At 44.0% G+C, this 17,151-nt stretch overlaps 1 protein-coding gene across 1 annotated transcript; it reads right to left on the reverse strand.

The window, feature by feature from the left end:
• Positions 1-3,181: 3,181 nt before the first annotated feature.
• LOC126637715 (uncharacterized) lies at positions 3,182-13,344 on the reverse strand. The gene is made up of 11 exons (XM_050311123.1): positions 13,072-13,344; positions 10,839-10,973; positions 9,494-9,618; positions 9,134-9,202; positions 8,840-8,953; positions 8,047-8,162; positions 7,697-7,752; positions 6,214-6,266; positions 5,305-5,432; positions 4,572-4,728; positions 3,182-3,670 (listed from the first exon to the last, which is right to left on the reverse strand). The coding sequence occupies exons 1-11, from the start codon at positions 13,282-13,284 to the stop codon at positions 3,619-3,621; spliced, it is 1,218 nt and encodes a 405-aa protein (XP_050167080.1). The 5' UTR covers positions 13,285-13,344; the 3' UTR covers positions 3,182-3,618.
• Positions 13,345-17,151: the final 3,807 nt, after the last annotated feature.

Here is a 17,151-nt window from a genome sequence, read left to right on the forward strand (position 1 = left end):
GCTTGCTGGTCTAATTGCTCCTGGAGGGATTTAACTCCACTGAGAAAGCTTGAGCAGGGCCCAACTCTGTTCCAGAGCATTAGCTGCCACTCCTCCCCTTGATTTACACCCCTCGTAAAATTTTATGGCCAGATTAGAATGAACTTCACTTGCACTGTGGTTTTATTAAAGATTTTTTTTATGTGGAATAAAAGCAAAACTCAACGCTGTGACTAATTACAGCTTTAACAAGGGAAGGAAAGTACCTCGAGAGAAGGGGACCCAAAAAGGTGCTTCAGGCACCTCAGCCTGGAGTCTGTCAGGAGAGCAACAGTAAAAAAGCCACAGTTTAGGGAAGAGTTATTTTGGATGGAAATGTGACTTTTTATGGTAAACAAGAATGAGCGTGAGGGAGTCAAGGTTCCAGTAAATGGGAGAAGGGAGTGCTTGGTTATCAGTCACTTTGTCTGGAATGTCTTTGAGTTATTTGACTGCTGAGCACGTTCTTATGGAGGGAAAAGTCTACTTTTGAAATAATTAGTTGCTTTGTAGAGATAATTTGGCCACATAGTGCATTTTTTTTTGATAAATTACAGAGCTCCCAGGGCTACACTTTGCTTCACCAACTGTAAAGCTACAAACATAAATCCAACAGAAAAAAAGTCTTTTTTCCTTCCTTTCTTTCTACCAGTGAAATATAATGTCACTGAAAATGGCCTTTATATCTATACTATGAACACATGAAAAATTGCAGAAGGGAAGGAGAATAAATAAGTGTAATAAAATATTTACCGTTCTAGACATCAGTAGCCAAGGGCAGATTGATGAGAAGTTCTTAGTTGGGGGTGACAGCCTTTAAACGACCTCTTTCCAAGGGCCTGAATCTTGAAATTCCACATGGATGGGAGCTCCAGTGGGACGTGCAGGGATTTTGCCGTGTCAGGCGCTGGCCCATTGACAGCAGCGGGAATTACAGGTGTTCAGTTCCTCCCAGACGCACAAAACGCAGATGCTGGAAAGCAGCTCATCCAGCTGCCTCCCTTCATGCTGCATGAGAGCAGATCACATGCTACATTTCACTTCTGGCCAGGATTTGCCTCCATTTATTGCTTTTTTTTTTTTTTTTTTTTTTTTTTTTAATGCTCAAAATTAATGCTTTCGGGCTGCAGAAGCACTTCCCAAGATGGATTTTTCCACCGAGAAAGGGGCCACAAGAGAAGGACCACTTCATATGGTCAAAGCGTGGGGCTTGGTAGATTTATTTTAAATTAAATAAGTTATTCCATGTGTCCTGGACACGAGCTCTCTATAAAGTAATTTGAAATCCAGGGAGAAAACCCCCGACAGTCCATTTTTTTCAGTCCTCTGAGCTGAAATACCGACCCAGTAGTTCATCACCTGGCAAATAAACCTGCCAGCTCCAAACTTTATTAATCATTTTTTGTACCCTGCTTGAACTTTTCCAAACTGAACTCAGGGGTGCTCTAATTCTCCATCCACTGGTACCAAAAGAAACAAGGAAAGAGGACAAAAGGAGGGTGATGAAGGCTACGTCATCCTCCTCTGCCTCCTCCACTGCAGGAACATGAACTTCAGAGCCTACAATCTGGGGGAAAAACCTGCAGCATCCCCAGTTTGTAGCCCAGTTTCTGCAAGTAGGAAACAGCCACACCAAATGTCTTTCTTGATGTGATGCTTTTTTAATTTTTGGCCTGGACAGGGAACTTTTTTACAGCAATTTCTCAAACTATCCTTCCAGAGTAATAATTAACATTTTTTCTCGTTATCTACATTCTCTGACACCTCCAAAGACTTTGCTTGATGATGTGCCTGTATTCCTCCTTTTAAATGTTAATGTTTTAGTCTTCAAGAAATAAAAGAAAGGGAAAGAGATGACAAGAACTCCACAGAAAAAAGGAACAGATGTTCCTGAGATCATAGCAAAACAAGCCACATACTTAGTAGGACCAAACTGTGATGTATAACATAGTTATTTTTCTAACCTTTCTAAAATTACCTATTTGACTGATTTCTTATGTGTAAAAAGAGGCATAAGGCCTTCCCTCCTGTCAAAGGACCATTGTCTCAAGTAATTTAGAAGCTCCCCTTTTCGGCACACGGAGACCACGAGTGCACAGACAGATTTAAGACATCTTTGAGTTTGTGCAAGACTTGCAAGAATGTGGTTCTTAATACCACTGTAACTAGAGAAGTGTTTATAGAAGTCCAGCTAAAATCCAAAGCTCTAAACCAATGACTATCCCAGAAGAAATGCAACTGTAAGTCAGCTTGGCACAGACAGAGATGGTTTGGGGTGGAAGGAGGGACACAAGTGTTGGGGTCCAGCTCACAGGCACAACAGAACAGGGACAAGGTTATAAATCAGGGAGTGGGAATCTCTCCACCCCACTGCACAACCGCTGGAGACACTGATAAAATCAGTCTGTTAAATTATATCAGGCTGTTTCTTGCGTCATCACACTTGTCCAGTGATGCATCCCAAGCTGGAACATGCAGTCCCTGCTGTGGTGTATGCAGGTGGAATAATTTTATATTCATGCACCTATTGTCCATAAAATTTTGTTGTAGCAATAAGTGTAGGAACTATCAGAAAGGAGAAAGTCTTCTTTAAATTTTATTAAAGTCTCCTCCAGTGTCAACCTAAGAGTAGATTATAAATATATATATATGTATGTATGCACCCAAGTTTCACTATTTTCTTAAATGGGGTGTCATTATAACTTAAATGGCACTATAAGGCACCTTTGCTTAATTTCTTCCCTCCAGATCTTCCATCTAACTATTTTTTTGACATGCTTTAAGTATGTTTAATTTTCAGTACCTAGTGGCAAGATGCATCTGGGTAGGGAATACACTACAGGCTGCCTTGGGCCAGCAGCTCTCAGTGACTAACGTGGGTGCTGGGATTATTATGGCAGCTACAACGAATGATGAGAAATTCAGATCACTTTCTAAATTGGACTCCCAGACCCTGGCTTCCCTTCAGACAGGGGGAAAACGTGTCTGTACCACTTATTTCATTGACCATTAATGCTATTCCCAGAGGACACCTCATTTAGATGTGCTTTCTCCTGCTTCTTCCACTTCATCTCCTTTACAAGACTGGCAAATCAATGTAGTTTCCTGCAACAGCATTTTTCCCATGTTTTAATGACTGCAACAACCAGAGAATTCAGAAAGATACAGCTTTTATTTCAAAAACAAATCTGAAAGAACAGAAGAGGTGCTAAGTTGGGTCAGAGATCCACATAGCCCAGGGTCCTGGGCTTCATGGGGGGCAGCAGCTGCAGTTTAGGAACAATACCAAGGGACAGAGCGTGGGGTGATCCCTCCCAGAGCACTCCTCCTGCAATCAGCTGCTCAGAGCTCTCCTTTAAACTGCCTCCAGACCACCAGGGTTAGCAACCACTAAGAACTGCACTAATAAAAATATATCCCATTTCTCTCCAAATCCTTTTATGCCCCCGACCTCCACAGCATCCGGTGACGAGTTCCACACTCAGAACAGTGCGTTTTGCAGAGAATAATACTTTTTTGGAAAGCTGCTGCTCGCTAACATTGCTGGGACAAGCTTGTAGATGATCATGGGGGAGAGGCATCAGTGGCAGGGTGAGGTCCTTAAGTTTTGGAACCAAGCTGCAAATTCGGAACCAGCTGGGCGGCCTTGTCCCTGTAAGAAGAGCAGCGATGCTGAGTTGGCGTCTCGTGGCAAAGAGGAAGAGCCAGACACTCACCCTTTCATTTCTAACATGGTTTTGATTTGGAAGCAGATATGAGATGGGAACTTTGTCAGCATTGCCAAATTAAGCCTTCCTGAGGCGGATTCAGAAACACCCAGGACTGTCTGGGCTTGCAGAATGTGCCCTGTTTGGGTTTTATCAGAGACTTTCTGTGCTGGGTCATTTCCTCCCCTGTGCAGGTTTGGACAGCGAGCAAAGGGAGGGGAGCAGGTACCTGGCAGCAACTTCACATTCTAGTTCAGCCAGGGGGTGTTTGGCAGTTCAGTGGCCTGTTTTATGTGCTTTATGTGTTTCTGGTTTTCAGAAGCAGCTGAGCTCTGCATCTCCTGAAAGCCATCTATGGCATTTCCTCTGACAGCCAAGGACTCATGTTTATTTTAAAAAGCAAAATAAATGTAAACAACAAAATTTACCTTTTTTTTTTTTCATGAGAGAAAAGACTCCATAGGAAAAAAGACTCCAGTAAAAGACTTTAACAATCATGGGGCAGAATAAGGCAGTGTCCAAAATGGATCATCAACTCATAAACCTATATGGAGACCTATATAAGATCCTACACAAACCTTTATAACAAACAACTGAACAAGTTCCCATGGTTTGGTTTCATGTATGCAGTGCTGCATGAACACTTCTATAAAAGGAACAATAGTTCCTTTTATAAGATATGGATTGTTTGTCAATTTAATAAATATATTAAGCACTAAAGGAATGATATTTCTTTACATCAGGTAAAAAAATCTGCACATTTATGCTTCAAATATCTATGGAGCCACAGAGGTCAATATAGGAGAATGGGAGTTCTTTGCCTCTTCTTGCTTCTCATTATTTTACCTGTAATAAAACTCAACCAAGCCCCAGCCTTGTGTTGACCCATCCAGCTGGAAATCTGCAATGCACTCGTGGAAAACACCACTTCCCACCAGGCCATTGAACACCACGGGGCAGCTCTGCTTATCCAGCACTGCAGAAACAGCAAAGTCCTTGCCACCTTGGATAAGAGCAAAAAGAGAAGAATGTCTCCAACCTTCAGAGGTATTTTACCTCAAAAAATCCCAATACCTACTATTTTTGTGTACAGTTTCTTCTTAAAGAGTAACAGTTCTCCTGCTGCTTCGTGAATTCAGTAAAACCTTTGATCAACCATATTTCCAGCTGAATCCACCTCAGAACATCCAAAATGGAAAATCAAATAACTGATGTGGACTAGCATAAGCAACAGTCAGCACAAAGAATCTGTAACTCTCCCTCTGGTTCAGGTGCCTGGGATCCTGATCCTGCAGTGGACACACACCGTTCCAGCCATGACACATCACACCTATAATTTAATTTTGGCACAGGAATGCCCGTGGTAGGGGGGGTGGAAATGGATGATCTTTAAGGCCCCTTCCAACCCAAACCATTCCATGGGTTTATGATTCTAAGTAAATTTTTTAAGGTGCAAGATGATGCTTTCAGCTTTCGAATTTGTCCCCGGGATCACATGGAATTTCACTGAATAGTCTTTCCTCCACTAAGTCAACTTCATCCCAAAAAGCTGAAGGCAGATGGAGCACATTTAGCTTACCAGCAGTAAAACTGACTCCATACTCATCCTTGATAACACCATCCTCAGCCATCTCAGCCAGAGAGGCATTGGACCACTCAATGCCAGCCTTCCTCCCATCAGGGAAAAACACATAACCTACAGTGAGGCTGAGGGGGAGAGAAATGGAGCAGATTTAAAGTTCAACCAAAACTCAAATGCACCAGCACAAATGCTGAGAGAATTTGGATTGTTCAGCCCAGAGAAGAGAAGGCTCCAGGGAGACCTTACAGACCCTTCCAGTGCCTAAAGGGGCTCCAAGAGAGCTGGAGAGGGACTTTGGACAAGGGCCTGGAGGGACAGGACAAGGGGCAATGGCTTCCCACTGCCAGAGGGCAGGGTTAGATGGGATAGTGGGAAAAAATTCTTCCCTGTGAGGGTGGGGAGGCCCTGGCACAGGTTGCCCAGAGAAGCTGTGGCTGCCCCATCCCTGGAAGTGTCCAAGGTCAGGTTGGATGGGGTTTGGAGCAACTTTGGTCCCAGGGCCATAAATCTTCTGGATTTATGAATATAAATTCTTCTGGTCTTTAATCTTCTGGATGCACAGAGCATCAGTCAGTAAGGCTGGGCTCCCTGTGGAATGCCCCACTACAGCTGGACACACCTTCTTAAACACCTGGAAAGTGCTCAGTTGGTGCCTCTAAATTATCTTGACAGTCACACAGGCAGCTGCATCAGCCCAACAGCAATTGAGTGGAAAGGAAGCAAAGGAAGGTAAAAGCTGTCCTTGTGACTAACTGCAAATGGAAAACTGGGTGAAGGCAGTAGGGAGCAAGAGGGTGTGGATGGAAAGGTTCAAAGCAAGGATGTGCATACAGACGTCCTGGAGAGCAGCTTTGGCCACCTTTAAGATGTGTATTTTCAGCAACACAAACTTCTTTGGCTACTTACTTAGTTGTGGTAGCTGGAATATTAATAACTGTTAAATGTGCTGCAGTCCCATCCTGCAAGAGAGGAATAAAGGAAAAGCAGTTAAATTTCTGCAGACTCATTTCTGTGGGTTATTCACTGGCTTGACCAAGAAGACACTGGATATAACTCAGGCCATGCAGTGTGCTATGACTTCATACTTTAAAATCCTCCCAGGACATCTTCCATGAAAGTCTGGCTGCAAATGAGAGTACAGGAATGTAAACAAAAAACCATTAAGGAATAACTGAGGACATTAAAGACAACAAAAAGTCCACAGCAAGTGGACATAAGAGGAGGGAAACAATACCTGCAAAGGTGTACAAAACTGATGGGCCCTTCTTTGACCAGACACCTCTTCTAACCTCTATTCTGTGCCCGAGAGCAGCATACAGGAAAAATGTTAAATAAGACAGAGTTGGAATCTTGTGCTTTTAATAATTTCTTCTCTGCTTTTCAGCCTGGATCCCTTCATGCTCCACTTGGGCTGCTCTGAGGCAAATTTAAGCCTACTGTGTGATGCTGTAAATGTACAGACACTCGGGGTACAAGGACTTCAAACTTCAAACAGCAATAAACTTCTTAGCAAAGTCAGATGGCTTTTAATTAGGAGCAGAACAGCCACAGTTACTTTGAGTCCTGAATAGCTATGATAAAAAGGGAGAGGTTGCTACCTGATTATACACACTGTGGTGCCGTAGCACAGGTTTATTAAAAGGTACACAGGCACATGTTAAATCACAGCAGCTGCTGGATCTGCACATAGGTGGGATTTTCCAAGCTGTGCTTTTGTGCCAGCCAGCACATATCTGAGAAAAGAACTTTTATTCTGAATCCAGTCCGAACTCCTGTAATGCTGCCTATAATGAGAATTTAGAATTCTTTACGCCTGGCTTTGCAGAGGAAATGCCTTTTCAGAAGCATCTGGTGGGGTTGGCTGGCATCTTGCAGGGCCAGCCCTCAGCTTTTCCCCAGGCTGTGCTGTCCCAGAAGCCCTGACTCTCCTCCAGCCACAAGGGCAAAGAGAGAATTAGAGCTCAGCACAGGCCAAAATATTTGCTGAGTGCTGTCACAAAGGCTTAGGATGCTTCAAACACCTCAGGCTCCCAATTAGAGTGAATCAGCACTGCAGTGACTCCACTGAGCGCTGGTTTACTTGCAGCAGGCTGAGAATCTCTCCTGTAAAGCTGCCCATTTAATTTTCCTTTAAAAACCCAAAACAAACAGTTACAAGTCACCAAAACAACTTTTGGTTCAACAGTGTTGTAAAATCTCAGTTTTTACACACACAGCTCTGCTTTTGAGAGCTGCTCCCAACACTGGTATGTGCTGGTGATGGCACTGGTGAGCACTTCTGCACACTGGGGATGCCCCCAACACCTTATTTCTGGATATTAAATATGCCTGACAAGCTCAGAAACAATGTCATGGTTAAGTAGCACATTGTTAATATATTAATACCTACTTCAAAGCGTGCCAAAATCATGACATAACGGTAAATCTCAGCCCAGTTCCTGATACCTGCAAAAAAAGAACAAAATCACCCAACCTAAAGTTCACCATTGCTGGAAAATGTGAACTAACAGTACCTGACTTGACACCAACTTTGGATAAAGAAATATCCAGTAATTGGTAGCCTTGTAAGAATATGCATGGCCCCAAAATAGTTAATGGTATTTCCTCTGAAATGTCTGAACGTCATGCCCAGCCATGAAACCTGTCATTTTTAAAGATAATCTTTAGTCCCAGTGCCCTGGCAGTACCAGCTATAGGGAAGGTATTCCCAGGAGTGGGAATTCTTTCTGGTGCTGTTACCATAAGAGTGGCTCCGAACCCCTTTGAGGGAAAGTTCAATTTTTTCACGATCTTCTATCTCGATTTCTCCCACGGACTGACCCCACTGCTCGTGTCGGAAATGTTGTTCCCTTTGTCTGGAAGAAAGAAAAGAGAGAATCAGCACAGGCAACATCACCAAGTCTCCTCAAGAAGCTTCAATGCCAATCTGATGGATTTATATCCCACAGTGAAGGGGATTTCAGAGCATCTGGACCATGGCTACGCCAGATTTAATAGACTATAAAAGATGCTGGGCTGCCAAACAGTTGTTGCTTAGAAATCAGTAGGTATCACCAAAGACCACACACTATAGATTTTCTACTTCTATTTAGACAACACACTGATATTTTCTTCTCATTTTTTCAGCTTTCCAAAGCTTGTAGAGTAATTAAAACACCCAGTTCTTCTTTCACATGATTATTTTCAATCCTTTGCTTAATTATACCCGGACCATTGACTTTGGAAGCTGCCCAAATCAATGAAAAAAGACAAAATAAGAAATATTCCTAATGCTTAAAGTTCTACAGACCAAAACTGTGGGCAGGTCTGTTCATCCACATATTAGGAAGATCCTGTCTCTGTGCAGGACCCTCCTTAGAATCTGCCAAGTCTGGTGTGGTACTGAAATAAGGAGACGCCCGACAGGAGCCATGTCCTTGATTAGAGCACTTCAAATTAAACCCAGCTTCTAAAATCAAACATTACACATGATAAAACCTGAGGAGACCTGAAATTACTATTAACCCCAGAAGACATTAATCTTGCCTCTCACTTTTTGATCCTCTGGAAGAACTCGATGGTCCAGGGTTCCTGGGCAAAAGCTCGTGCAAATGGGCTGGGGTGACTGTCAACATTAAAGTTAAAAACTTCTGTGAAGTTCTCCCACCTAGGAAAAGAGGGGAAAAAATAAAAGACATTATTAGCTTTCAGCTCTTACTATGCCAAGTTGTGTACTTGCTACTCTGATAATGGCAATGTTAATATTTTATTGGAAAATACTGATTTTTGCCATTTTAAAAGAAACATGAACCCACTTTACATCCCAAAGCAAAGGTGAAACACTCACTGCAAAGAGAATTTAACTGGTACAAGTTCACCCTCCTCTTCACTCCACTGCTGCCTGTAGGGTCCTTTCCTGTAAGGAAAAGCACCATAATTTTATATCACTCCTAAACAAACAACAAAATGTTTCTTACATGTTTGGAAATGGAGGCAATAGGAGACAGTGCAGAAGAATTATATTTTTGTGTGCTAAGGTAGAGTGGTCGTACTATATATTACCAGATATATTTTCATTCCTTAAAAATCAATATGTGTTAGTCACCAAATGGCTTTTGGTTCAAGTTGGTTAAGTATAATTTCAGATAGTGCTGAAAAAGCCTTGGTCTGAAGTGTAGATAAATGGAACTAGAGAGTGCTGCAATACCTGAGCAATCCATCAAAGCTTATTTTCCAGCACATTTGGGACTCCAAGTATTCAATAGTGAGCCCTCCTCCACTCCAGATCTCTTCAGACTCATCAGGCACCATCATGTTGGGATGCTGTGGGTGCTAAAGAGAGGAAACATTTCAGGCAAACATTTGCTTAATTCAGTTGTGAGGCTGCACCGTGGGTGAATTCCTGCTCTCAGGGTCCTCTGTGGGTGAACTGGACTTTCAGTTCTATTGTTCTCTGGTAATCAGGTTACTAGAGAGGGAAAATTGCATCTAAAACACCTGAGGTATAACACAGTATTGTTTCAGATAATGCAAGTTGTGTGAAGGGAGGTCCCTGCATGAGCTCAGCTCCTTACACTGTCAAGATTACGGCCAAGTCATGTGGAGCTTTGGGGCTAAATTTATTTTTAGTCTCAATCTGATGAAACTCAGAAGCGATTTAGTGCATGAAAGCTCCCCAAACCCTTCATCTGCTTGTTGAAAAATATGTCTTGTTCCCTAAAGCTGCCACCTCTCTAAAAGGCAGTTTATGCCTCTTGCTGTGGAGAAGGATCTAAGAAGGTCCAGAACTTGTCTGGCAGTTCAGAGGAACAAAGTCACAAATTATCTTGTTATACTAAGTATTACTAAAAAACCAAAATAATGTACATCAATCTTCTATTTTACTTTTTTATATTCTGCAAATAGGATTTCTCCTGCCTTTTCTGGTCTTGGCTATCCAGCAAAACAAATTTGTGAATAGAGATAGTTGAGTGCAAAGGGATTTATGCCAGACCTTCTCTTCTTCACTATGTAGTCACTACTAATAAAAAAACCCAAAGCCACAGGCAAGATATAGGATTAATACAGTTTTCTTTGCAGCAAGAATGAAGCAGATGTACATATAACTCCCTAAAAGCATTCTCTTCTCTTTTAAAGAGGCAATTTCACAATGGTTTTTATGGCATTCACTCATTAAAAAAGAGGGAAAAAATCAACTATGGCCCTACAATGTAATCAATTAACCACGTGCTGTGCCTTATGGGAAAGTGTGGAGGCTCTAATTCTTCCTGGGAGAATTACCAAGCTATTTTTTTAATAAAATATGCTGGGATTTGCACATTATGGGAAAAAGGGAATGAGTGTCAGATCCTACTTGGGAAAAAAAAAAAGGGACATAATCATAACTCTGGCCAGTTCTACCACTGCCTTTAGACACAGCACCGGTGTCTTACCGGTGGGATGTCAACAGGGTGAAGGCACAGAGAACATTAATTCTTGCTTGGGATCCTACCAGAGGTTCAAGAGAGGAGTTAAGCACTGCTGCTGGATGTCACCCCACAGCCACCACTTACTTCAAAGTCCCCTATTCCCTCCACCCTCAGGAAGAGCCACATCTCACACATCCCAGCAGGACGTTTGGCAAGACGAGCGATCACAAAGGTCTTGTTGGTCTCTGCAAAGCCAGTGAAGTACATGGAATCCAGAGCCTGGGGAAAGGGAAATGGGTTTCAGTTCCTGCTGGAGGCAGGAAAGGGAGGGGAAAAGGTCAGTAATTTTTTTTTTTTTCTGTTTTTTTCCCACAGACTTCTTGGGAATCAAATCTTACTTTCACTTTTATATTTCATAGCAGGAACCCCAGCAAACAGATAGTTTTGCAAGCAGCAGTGAAATCTCAGTCATAAGACAGGACAGCTCAAAAATTACTCAGATCCACAACATTCAGACAATCTGGTATGCAGTAATAACATCATTCATTGCCACAAAAGCATTTTTCCTTTCTTTTTTGCCCATCTCCTCATCAAAGCAAACTCAGAAAGCAGACAGGGAGCAGATGAGAAGCAGTTTTAGAGAGGGAACATAATTATTGCATGATAGCCATGGAGAAGGTGAAATATTATCCTGAATTAAGATGATAATTTTGTAACAAGAAGCTCCTTTGACCAAAATCCTTATAAAATGTGTCCTCACAAGTGTTTCTCAGGATGAAATTCAACCATGAAGATGCTGTTTCCCCATCTAGTTCCAAACTGTGTGGGACAACTTACATATAGGGGAAACAGAACTAAAAAGGAAAAGGGATCAGAAAGAAATGTAAGAAAGTAACTAGGAAATATTGGACTTCAACAAAATTAGAAGGTGGGCTGATGTATGGCAATTTTTAAAACTGCTGGAACAGAAGTCCACAAGTTCAAACTCTGCTGTGTGTTTTCACATATTTGTGGAGAAGTCGCTCAAAGTAAAGTTCTAAAAGCTGGAATGTGGAAGTTAAGATTTCTGTATGCATTTTTGGGAATGGATTAAGTTCTCCTCCTAAAAAATAAGCTATTGTAAAATCCCCTGAAATACTAAAATTAAATTATTTAACATAGAGGCAAGGGGGGGATTTTGAGGGCACAGAGTCTGCAAATACACACAGAGAAGGTCTCCAGTGCAAAAGATTCAGAGACACCATTCCTGGAAGCATTTTCCAGATCCGTTTTTAGGCCACTCTTGGAAGTATTTCTCCAATATTCCAGCTCAAAAGAGCAGAGAGGAAAGCACAGACCCCCTGGCTCTAATCTCAAGCCACCCTGGATGTCAGTTTGATTTGGAAGATGGTGTCACTCCAGCCCAATCAAATCTGAGAGACTGGCAAAACATTTCAAACGCTCCAAGCAGCAGTTTAATTAGCAGAAAGGAAAAGCTGGAGAAAACAGTTTCCTTTTTCTTAAAGGCCAAGCAGAAGCCTTGATGCATTTGTTAAATAAAGTGACTTAAGAATTCCAAGAAAACTCTAAGAAATGTTAGCAAGAAGTTGATTTTTCACAGAAATTAGTCAGGATCCAAAACGTCAGCTGGCATTTGCAAGCTGAATCTTGATGAGGCAAAGAAAAGCGAGGGAAATCCTGTCTCATGAGCCTTTCTGCTTCCCCCTCTCACCAAATAACACAGCAAAGCCCACCCAGATCTCCCTTTTAGGCACAGGGAGTATTTTGGCAGAATGGTCCATGGACACAGGCGAGGTACAGGTTGTAGATAGAGGGTTTTTTGTTTATTTAGCAGACAAGTACACCTGCAAAATTAGATTCAATTCACTGAACGTGCTAAATTAAAATGCTCCTGTGTTCCAGAGTGCATCTGCTTTTTCCCATGGACACCAACTGGACTGACTAGAGGTGACCCCTCTCCCTGCAAGGGTCAGCTAAGGTGACATCCCCCACCCTCCCTGGGATGTGTTGAATGGGGGGAAAAGGATGTGGGTCCTAGGGTTCAAGGGGTGGGTTGTGAGGGATGCCAGGAATGGGGGTACCTGAGGACTGGGGGGGTTCCACAGGTGGGATGCAGGGGATGTAGAGAGGCGCAGGTAGCCTGGATCTAGGGAAGCATGGGCCCAAGGCAAACGGGTGTTCTGGGGGAACGTGGGTTCCAGGGGATGGAGGTTCCAAGACTGGCGGAACATGGGGATGCTGGGGATGGGCTGCCAGGGAAACAGCGGGGTGCCAGGGCTGCAAGGACATAAGGATGCCGGGAACGGGGGAGACAGAGGTGCCAGGGAGTGGGAACGGAGCGTCGCAGAAGGGGGTCTCAGCATCGGGGGACACTCACGTGGGGGTCGGGGCGGAGCGGGCGCGGCCGGCGGGGCTCGGCGGTGCCTCCTCCGGCCACTCGCTGCCTCCAGGCGCCGTGGCAGAGCAGGAGGCAGCCCAGGGCCCAGCGCTTCAGCGGGGACCAGGCTGCGGGGGCGGCCGCTCGGCGGGCCCCGAGCAGCGCCAGCAGCGCCGCGGCCAAGAGCGCCAGCACGGCCGGCAGCGCCGGCATCGCCGGGAGGCACCGGGAGCGCCGCGGGAGGAGCGGCGGGACGGGATGAGCAGAGGTGCGGGACGAGCAGCGGTGCTGGTTCCCTCTCCGGCCGACCCCAAACCCCGCCTCAACCCGGGGCCGCTCAGCGCCGCGTCCCGGCATCGCTCATTTCCGCGAGGGGCTTGTCCCGGCCGCTGAGCTCACCCCGGGAAGTCGCATTTGCTCCTTTTATTTATTGACTACGCACTCCGAGGGAAGTTCAGGCAGAGAGGCGGCCGAGTTTCGAGGAAACTCTCCGGGATAAGTGCTCGGGTGCAGGTTTTGGGATCTCTTCCCCGAGGATGAAGGCTGTGGGTGTTCCCAGCTCTTTGATGTGGATTGCTGAAGGAGAGTCAGTTTAAGATTAGATAGACGAAATAGGTTTTTTTACACGGAGGGTGGTAAAACACTGGCATTGTCTGCCCAGAAGTGATGATGCCCCATCCCTGGCAATATTCAAGGCTGTGTTGGATGCAGCTCTGAGCAACCTGGTCCAGTTGAAGGTGCCTGTGGCAGGGGGGAGTTGAACTAGACGACCTCTGAAAGGACCCTTCCAGCTCAAACTACTCCACGATTCTGTGATTTCTGATCGTGTTTTATTGGGGTCTCAGTGTAAGTGGGTCCTTCACTTGCTCCCACTGATGGGTCCTGCCAACAGGCAGGAAAAAGTCTCAGCAGCCCATTTCATTTAAGGCATCAAAACCCTCACTAACGACAGCACCCTCAGTCACCTTCAGTGACTCTTGCAGTTACCATTTCTAGAAGCTATATTTTGGCTGGCTGCACAAGAGTAGTTTGTATTCCTTTTGCATCTACCAAGCATTTAGTCCTCATTTCCCCATACTGAAACAAACTCAGCCTCTCAGGAGAGTTTGAAGTGCAGCTGATCTCACTTTAGAGAAAGCTGGCACTCTCAGAACCCACGATTTCTTTGTCTCCTGAGTGTTCTGACTCCCTTTTAACTCTACAGACTTCTCAGCAGACTCCCTGTTACTCGAAAAAGCATTTATTGTACCTTTTTATGCCTTGTTTCAATTGTCCCTCAGTTTGGTTTTATAACAACCTCTGCTGTGGTTTGTGTTTCACGGATCAGTGCTTATGGTTCTTTCGATTTTCTTCTCTGAATGTAACTTGGTTTTAACAACCTCCTGAGCTCTGCTGCTCCTTTTTGCCCTTTATCTAGTCTTTCCTGATACCGATGTGCACTTAAATTGCCTGGGTGATCATGTTTACATTGTTTCTTCAAAAGCTTTTAGCTTCTTATGTGTTCTTTTTACACAAACCTTAAAAGGTTTCCTCAATTTTACACAGTTCCCCTTTTCTGAGACCAAGCACAACTGTTCTGTGTTTATTGCTGCCCACGGACCACAGCGATTCAAAAGGAAAAGGGCAGAAGGAACCAGAGATTCAGACAATGAGATTCAGAAATTAATTTCTGTAAATCACCATTGCTTCAGTTAATATCAAAGGGGTACATCTTAAAGTTAACCACACAGGGTAGGCAGAGAGCCAGAGATAATAAGGTTATTTTCTTACTTCAGATTTTGTTGTGGAGGGATTGAAAATGGTCTAAAAATAGGAGATGTGTCACAATGTTATCACCCTGCACCTGCAGCACTGCAGATGTGGTTCAGTCTAGAGAAAGGCTGCAACGGGAATGGATTATGAAAAACAGCTTTTCTTTTTAGCTAGAATTAGTTAGAATTTAAACACATTATTGACACAAAGCAGTGTCAAAATTCAGTGGGGAAATATCTACACAAATGACAAACCTTTGGGACTTCACAAACATGCACATAATTAAACCCTCAGCATCTACAGTCTGCCTGAGATGGAAGGGGCTATGGCAAATGACAGATCCCTCTAAACTCATCCTTTTTTTCTCAGTGCAGCCCCTGAGCAGCTTTGCTGCCTTCTGCCAAACTGTTGGGAGTCCTTACACAAATCATTTGAATTTCAGTATTTGCATTTCTGAAGGGAGGATAAATGGGGCGTGAATATTTCATATGTTCCTCTGATATGTGAAACATTCCAAAACTCCCAGAGTCTATCCAACCCACGTGAAGGCATTGTGTGTGTCTCTGTGGAATCTGGAACAGAGATAAGCTCCTGTTCCTTCCTAAGAGGACAGGAAGCATGGAAACAATTTGTTTCGTGCAGCAGTTATGTTTCAACATTTCTTAGGTAATTTGTTTGAGGACCTGAAATTATCTCTGGCAAACAATTTATCTTGGCAATATTGCCTGTGGGGGGAATGGGTTCCAAACCACCAGGACTTGCAGAGGAACCAAAGTCCTGACAAGTCTGGGAATGTTTTTAGCATGGCAATACCAACACTGTGTGTATTACAACAAGCCTAAGAGCTGCTGCACAGCTTAGCAAAAGCGTGGGGAGGAAAATGCTCAACTGGTTTGTTTGTTTTTAAGATCAGGAGGAAATGAGGAACCTGTGACTGATGCACACTACCAAGATACAAAGAAAAACCAAGCTGAATTTAAGAATTTCTGGTTAGCATAAATTTGCTGCCTTGCTCCTAAGCATTTGCAATATTGGCCATCAAACTTCTCATTGCACCGTGAACATTTCAAACAGCACTGCCTCTTTGAAATCCAGCAGCCTGGCACAGGAAATGGGTATGTCAGGACCATATTCCAGGAGGAAAAAACACCTTGTCACCCTCAGAAACCAAAGGCCTGCAGAATCAGATTAGCTCTGAGGTCCAAACTGGTTCTCAAGGTCTTTGCAGTGTGGTGAGCACTGACTGTATTTGCTGTGCAAAGATGTCACATCTCTCAAGAAGTGTTTGAGCAGAAATCAGAGCCAAGAGAAGAAAAAATGCATCGTGACCTGAATTTTCAGAAAGAACATCCAGCATTAACAGCTGGACTCACATCTGTAGTGTGAGCCCCAGCTGAGCCTGTACTTCAAGAAAGCTCAGATCTGGGAGAGAATTTCCTTGTTTCAGTCTGTATCTAAGTTATATGTCATTATATTGATATTTCTTTTAAAAATTGCCGAATAACCACCTTCTCTGTACACCTTACCTCCCTGCATTGGCATCTGGAGGTACTGTTTGCCAGTGTCACACGCTGAGGATGACAAACACTCTTTAGGCTGCCCCGGGGCTGCAGAAACAAGCGATGCACCATCCAGTGGCCGAAGGCAGAGTTTACACTGAGGAGAGGAGTTCTTAAACATCAGTTCCACCAAAACTGATTGCAAAACTTACACTGAAATAGCAGCTCTCACTGATGGAGCAGGTGTGGGAACTGCTGACAACAGGCACAGTCCTGCCACAGAATCATAGCATTGTTTAGGTTGGAAAAGTCCTCTGAGATCATCAAGTCCAGCCATTCTCCCAGCACTGCCAAGGCCACCACTAACCACATCTCCAAGTGCCACATCCACACGGCCTTTAAATCCCTCCACCACTGCCCCAGGCAGCCTGTGCCAGGGCTTGGCAACCCTTTCAGGGAAGAAATTTTCCCAATATCCAACCTAACCCTTCCCTGGTGCAACTGGGGGCTGTTTCTTTTTGTCCTATCACTTGTTACTGAGGAGAAAAGACCAATCCCCACCTGGCTCCACCCTCCTGTCAGGGAGTTGCAGAGAGCAATAAAGTGTCCCCTGAGCCTCCTTTCCTCCAGGCTGAGCCCCCCCAGCTCTCTCAGCTACTCCTGGTGCTCCAGATCCTTCCCCAGCTCTGTTCCCTTCTCTGGACACACTCCAGAACCTCAACAGTGTTGTTGATACTGCTAAAAAAAAAAAAGCACAGTACCTAACTTTTTTTGTAACTCCTGGGTAATTGTAGTATTTCGGCCATTATATAGTATAATATTATATAAT

Source organism: Myiozetetes cayanensis, unplaced genomic scaffold (assembly GCF_022539395.1).
Source record: "Myiozetetes cayanensis isolate MyiCay16 unplaced genomic scaffold, myiCay2020 scf16, whole genome shotgun sequence".
NCBI lineage: Eukaryota > Metazoa > Chordata > Aves > Passeriformes > Tyrannidae > Myiozetetes > Myiozetetes cayanensis.